At 61.1% G+C, this 6,435-nt stretch overlaps 1 protein-coding gene across 1 annotated transcript; it reads left to right on the top strand.

Annotated features, from left to right (window-relative positions):
- Positions 1 to 2,437: 2,437 nt before the first annotated feature.
- Positions 2,438 to 6,204, top strand: C2H8orf90 (chromosome 2 C8orf90 homolog). The gene is made up of 2 exons (XM_073230242.1): positions 2,438 to 2,535; positions 4,110 to 6,204. The coding sequence occupies exons 1-2, from the start codon at positions 2,469 to 2,471 to the stop codon at positions 4,574 to 4,576; spliced, it is 534 nt and encodes a 177-aa protein (XP_073086343.1). The 5' UTR covers positions 2,438 to 2,468; the 3' UTR covers positions 4,577 to 6,204.
- The last annotated feature ends 231 nt before the right edge of the window (positions 6,205 to 6,435 follow it).

The following is a 6,435-nucleotide window of genomic DNA, read 5'->3' as shown; positions in this document are numbered from 1 at the left end:
CCCTTCCTCCCTGGCGGGCAGGCAATGGGGTGCCACATCCAACAGACCAGGGCAGCTGGGGGAGCAGAGCCACAAGCCGGAGGGGGCCTGGGCCCTGGGCCCTGGGGTGGAGCTGCCCAAGGCCTGGCCGCGGAGGCTGCATGAGGAGATGCTGCTGTATTTACTGTGGGCTGTTTGTGACCAGAGCTGAGACACCCCCTGACCAACACTGACGGGCCTGGACCTGGTCCACAGAGGTGCTCAGTGGTGGTCTGTAGAAGAAAGTCCTGTATTAGCCCCTGATATGGAGAGCTGGGCACCCACTCAGAGCGGCTGCCCACCCGGCCTGAGTTCACGAGGCTGAGCCGCGTTGCTCTGATGCGTGCCCTGAGAGCTGGCGTTTGGTGACCCATGTGGCTAGAGCACAGAACAATGGAAACCACGCCCTGTCCTGTGAAACCAGGTGCCCACCCACCTACAGCTGACGTTGAGGCCTGAGGGCTGGTTGGGCCCCTACTGCATGAGCACCATCTTGTTCCAACCCAGGTCCAGCCCGTCAGGGGCTCAGGTATGGTGGGTGGGAGGCAGCATGTGCCAGGGGAGGGCCCTGGGCCGGCTGTGGGTGCTGGTCGGCACTGGAGTGATGGCACTCAGGGTCCAGACCTCCTAGGTGGAGGCCGGACACTGGAAGCACGCCTCAGGGCGCATGCTCACGTGACCGTCCCAGCATCCTGACCTCCTGCTGGAGGCCACCTGGGCTTCGGGCCTGTGCCAGAGGGCAATGGGGGAACTGTGCAGTCCCCACCCTTGCTACCTTGAGCAATGCAAAGGTGTTTTCTATCTCATGCATATGCCGCTGTTGTTTTACGATAGTGAGCAGAGCAGGCTTGCTGGGGAGCTGGAGAGGGTTCCAGCCCCGTCACTCATGTAAGGTTGGAGGCTCTTCTACCACTAAGAGACTGTCCTGGGGCACCCAGGAAGCCAGTCCTCAGGGATGGGGGCAATTTTCTACGACTGACTGAAATCTCCAGTTTTGTCACATTATATCATCCTTTCTGTAATGTTCTCATTTAACCTCAGGTAGGCTGTTCTCAGCCTGTTTACAGGTGGGGAGGTAATGTGGTTTGCTCAGCCAGCAGCCAGCAAATGTCCTATTCTCTCTCCCAACCCCCAGCCCTTCCCTACCTCCCCCATGGCTACTTTTCAGAGGGTGGTGGGAACCTGTGGGTACAGCTCATTTGGAGAGGGGTTTCCACCCTCCCAGTGGGGCCAGGCTTGAGCTGATCATGCCCACGGGTCTGGCCCAGAGGAGGTGTCCAGGCCTGCCTGTGGGGGCTCCCAGTGCAGGGAGAAGACTGGTCCTCCCCAGAGCAGCCATGGCCTCCCTGACTTCCCACTCACCCACCTCCCTAGACCTGAGGGGGGCACTTGACATGAGGACTCTAAGGGAGGGAGGCAGGGCTGAGCTGGTCAGACGGTGGTGGCTGGGTGGTTGGGCCCTAGACTCAGAGGTGGGGCTGTGTGCAGCCTAGACACGCAGATGTCCTCACCAGGACACATGGGGACACCGGACAACCCATGGGAGACAAGGGTAGGGCCAAGTCTGACTAGGTGACTTCCAGTAGAATGGCCAGCCAGGCCTTGTGGGGTTCTGGGGTGCATGTGGAACAGGCAGGGAGGGCTTCCTGGAGGATGCGGGGTGAGCTAGGGCCAGAGGATGCATGTGAATTTGTACTGGAGAGGGTGGGAAGGGCAAGGGTGTGGAGGTGTGAAATGCAAGGCCAGACTTCTAGATGGCGCCCTTTCTTCCCTCGCTAAGTAGCAGTCAGCTGACTGCGGGGCTGGGGGAACAAACTGCTCTACCGTTCAGTCGCCATGGCAGTCCGTTCCTTGCTCACTTAACAGTCTGGGGCTGGGGCCCAAGGGTGCATGCTTCGGACCTCTCCCTCCCAGCTACCCGTGGCCATCACTGGACCACCTCTTGAGGTCTCCCCTCTCCTGCCTGTGTTTGGGTCTGCTTTGGGGGAACATAAACCTAGAGGTGTTCCTTGAGGCCAGGGTCCCAGTCTGACCCATATAATGGGGATTACTGGAGTTGCTAAAGATGGAGCTGCGGACCTGCCCCCTAGCCCGACCCACGGGATCCCCACAGGATGGGCAGGCCAGCGGGGAGCACATACAGAATGGGGGCTGTGGGCGCCAGACTTACCTGAGCAAATGGGGAAGCACAGGAGAGGGGCCGGTTAACCTGGGCGGCTGGTAGGGGTAGCCCAGAGGTGTCTGAGTGCAGGGCGGGGTGGTGACGGTTCCCTGGGCAAGGCCACGTGAGGGCAGGGATGTTGGACGAGGGGCCTGCCAACCCCCACTCCGGCCCAGCCCAAGTCCAGGTGGGGCCCCTTTAAATGCAAGGTTCTCTCCCCACCTAGCAGGCTCCGCCCCCCCGTCTCCTGGGCAGCCAGGTAAACAAGCCTGACCCCCAGGCTGCTCACATGGCTTACTCCTGCTCTGAGGAGTCCAGCCCAGCAGGCCTGCCCCTTCCTCCCGTAGCCACTTCTGGTGAGACACATGGTAGGGGGAGGGATGGAGAAGGGGGTGCCCGTGGCCTCTGGGGCTCTAGAGTTTGGGAGAGGAAGCAGCCTCTGCCAAGGTCACACAGCAGGACGGGTCCGGGGCTGGGCGTGAGCCTCACCTGCTGACGGTCCCCTCTTCCTGCTCCACACCCACGGCAGGGGGCCCCAGGTGGGCTTCTCAGGCCCCTTCTCTTCCTATCCTCACGGCCTTCGTGATTTCAGCCAGTTCTGTGGCTTCATGCCGGGCCTGCCCGGACTCCGGTCACTGGCCTCTCTCCCTCTGCTGCCCACTGCTGAGTTCTTCCCTTGCCCTGCCCCCTGGGGAGGCCCCACCAGTGTTTGCTGAAGGGGAGGAGAATCGTCAAGGAGGCACTGGAGCCCGAACGATGTGGCATAGCAGTGAGTGGTCACCCAGCCGGGGGTCGGGTCGGGTTTGGGCCTGACTTCCCTGGGTCTGATCCTCACCAGTAAAACAGACAATATTGTCTCCCCTTCCCAGTAGTGTCAGGAGGAGGCCTAAGAATTCATGGTCAGAACCTTGTCCGGGTTCATCCACTCCCTCCTCCCATGCCCCCAGTCCTGCCTGTCCCCAGGAAGCTGCCCAGTCTGTCCAGGATCGAGCGAGGCTGGTCTCTGTCCTGCCTGGGCCTGGGATCAAGGGGAGGCCCACACCCCTTCTGCTCACCTTGGTCCCCAGAGCCAAGCATGCTCATCAGATAACGAATGCAGGAATGGTGTCTCCTGGATGAGGTGCCCAGAGGTGGGCACAGCAGCCCAGACAGCATGAGGGCATGGGGCACAGCCTGGGGAGGGACTTCCAGGGTGCAGGGGCCTCGCACTAGGTGCACAGTGCTGTGTTCAAACACACGTGCGTCCCTGGATTTCACCAGGCGCCCAGGCGTCCACGTGTGACTGAAAGACCATGGGTCAGAGGTGTAGAGAGCTCCCCACGTCTCCTGGGCTGGCTCCCCAGGAAGGGTGCCCAACAGACACTTGCTTCCAGTCTTCCCCCTCTCCCCTGTGGGCCTGCTCCTGCCTCTGGGTGGGCTGGGAACCGAGCTGTCCCCCTGGGCTCTTCTCCACTTCCATGTAGGAGGCCTGGCCTGGCCCCTGGTCTCCTCCCAGCAGAGCGTTTCTCCTGTGCTTGTCTCGGCTTCATCCGTACGTGGATCTGACGGCACCTCAGGCTGGGCCCCCACAGTCCAGCTCTCTGCGCAGCCCAGCAGGACTACCCTCTGAGAGCCGCCTCCGCACCCCCTGCCCTTCCAGGGTCCGCGGGATGCCCCCAGCCGACACAGTTTGCTCAGGAGGCTGCACGTGGCCAGCCCCGCCACTCCCCAGGCTCCTCCTCCCTGGAACTATGGTCCAGATATTTGGTGCCTACGCTCTTCCACACCCTCCGGGGCCTTTGGCCCTTCAAGGCGGGTGCTGCCGGCGTGCGCCCCTCTCTGCCACCCCGTGGCTCGGCGGAGTGGGGGACAGGTTCCCCAGCGGCGGCGCCGCCGGGCTCGGTGGCCTCTCCCCGGTCACGCGCTGACGGCCGCCCCGCCGGTCCCGCAGGTCCCGCCGCCCCCCAGGAGCCGCCCTTCCCGGACATCTACGGCGGGGACGCGCAACTCTGGGAGGCGCACTTCCGCGGCATCCGGCGCGCCTACCGCGTGCTGGGCAAGGAGTGCGACTTCGCCATCCGCGTGCTCACGGAGGACTTCACGCTGCCCTTTCCGTTCGCCTGGCCGCCGGGGCCCGACCCGGCCCGCGGGCCGCTCTTCTACGACCCGCACGACCGCAAAGGCTTCGACTTCCTGCTGCGCGGCCCGGGCGCGCCGCCCCCCGCGCTGCTGCGGCCCCTGCACGCCGCGGCCCAGGCGGCTGTGCGCAAGCGGCGGCTGGTGTTCAGCTATGCCAGCGCGGACGCCGGCCGGGGGCCCTGCCTGGTGCTGCTCGCGCCCGGGCTCGCCGCCGGCGCCGCCTTCCCGGGGCCCGCGGGGCCCAAGGCCGCCAGCCTTGGCGCGCCCGAGCTGGGCTAGCCGCGCGGTCTATGGGCAATAAAGAGTTCCTCTGCCTCTGCACCCAGGCTCTTGGCTGCACACGTCGGACAGGCATTTGGTGCCCTCTGGCTCCAGGGGGGCCCTGATCCCAGCTCTGCCCCAGGCAGGCCAGGCTGCGGTGGTGCGGTAGGGGCCTCGTGGATCTCAGATAGTAATGCAAGGAGTAAAATCAAATGGCAACCAGGACAGGCCGGACAGGCCAGAGAGCAGCTGTCCCAGAGGAGAGGACTGGGGCGGGGAGGGTGGTGGTGGGGGGCCTCCATCCACAGGGCCTGCCCTTCAGGATCCTAGCCTCAGCCCTGCCTGGGGATGACCCATCCCACGGACCTAGACGCTGAGGTCCCAGCTCCCAGCCCTTCAAAGAGTAGCTGGGATCTGGTTCACTGTGTGTCTGACCCCAGTTCAATGGTTTTCCCCATTTTCCATGACAGGGGGGCACTGGCATCTGGGGGCACAGGAATGTAGGTGGAGGCAGAGAGCAGGAGACCTTGTGAGTGGGGGTCGGGTGGGGAATGTGACGGGGTAAGGGACACTAAGGTGGAGTACTGCGGGGCGGTCCCCAGAACTGCTGCTGCCCAGCGGTCCGCCCGCTGCTGTCTCTGGGGAGAAGGGAGTGCCTCCGGCACCCGCCCCGCTGTGAGGCGGAGCGAATTTGTTGGGCTGGGAATGGCCACATGCCCAGGTTTCCTCTTGTTCCGCCTTTGGATTCCAGGGGTGCTGGGGGAGGCCACTGGGCTGGTAGGGGCATTCTCACTCCAGGGCAGATGGAATCAGAGCTTTCCCCCTTCCCTTTCTTCTAATCCGGGAGTTATTCATAGCTTTCTAGTCGTGGGCAGAAATGTTTTTTCCAAAGCCTTGTTCGGTTTGCCGGAGAGCCAGTAACAGGAAATGCTCACCTCTGGAGAAGGAGGTTTCTGGGCTCCAGAGGGGTGTCTCCTGCTTCCCCTCCTCCACTGGTGGCCCTGTCAGACACCAGTCCCTGCCCCAGGCCCCCTCTGTCTGTGGACCCGGCTCTCTGGTTTATAGACATGCACAGTTATCTTGAAATACTTTGGCATTTTGTTCAAGATGGGGCAACAGCAATGACATTAGGTATTGTATCTGCTATATTGCATATTAATTGTTTGGGTTCTCCCGGAAACAGTCTCTACACATGGATTCAAGTGCAGGTGGTTTATTTGGGAGGTGACACGTGGGAACACAGCAGAGAAGTGAGGCAGAGAACGGGGGGAGCTAATAATAGGCATGATACACAGCATGCTAGTCCTGGGGACAACTTATGTCCACTGGGGGCCCGGGGAGACAGCGTGGGGTGTGCCTCTGTGCCATCCCAAGCCAGGGACAGGGAAGCCAAGTATTTAATCACTGCCTCTGAGAGGCATTAGCTCGTTGGTGGTTCAGCTTGCTGTGTGGGGACGGATCACCCGTCCCTCCTGGAAACAGCAGAGACAGAGAGTCACCACTTCAAAAAGTTGGATACAGACTGACGGAGTAATCTTATGACTGTAGAGTGTAATAATGAGAATTTGGGGTTTATATTTAGAATTTTTGTTAAGTGGAAATTTTTCTAGAAATGTATTCTTAATACAGTTTATGAAAGTTTTGACAGACTGGAAATAAAAATGCTGTTTCTTCACCACCACTACTTGGAGAAGCATTGACCTAAGGGACAAAGACCCAAAATGTGTAATAATGAAACAAACACAATGTTTTAAAAAAAGAGCAAAACACGGCAATAAGTACTGTGAAGAAAATGAATGGGGGCAGACCCCATTTCAAACAGGGTGGTTAGGGAGGGCTTCTCAGAGGAGGTGGTGTTAAGAGGAAGAACGAAGAGG

Source organism: Manis javanica, chromosome 2, assembly GCF_040802235.1.
Source record: "Manis javanica isolate MJ-LG chromosome 2, MJ_LKY, whole genome shotgun sequence".
Taxonomy (NCBI): Eukaryota; Metazoa; Chordata; class Mammalia; order Pholidota; family Manidae; genus Manis; species Manis javanica.
The sequence above is the reverse complement of the archived record's forward strand: the minus strand, read 5'-3'. Positions and strand labels throughout refer to the sequence as shown.

Coding starts and splice junctions, on each gene's coding strand:
- C2H8orf90 (XM_073230242.1), top strand. CDS start 2,469: ATGGCTTACTCCTGCTCTGAGGAGTCCAGCCCAGCAGGCCTGCCCCTT. Junction 2,536..4,109: donor TCCTCCCGTAGCCACTTCTG/GTGAGACACATG, acceptor CCGGTCCCGCAG/GTCCCGCCGCCCCCCAGGAG.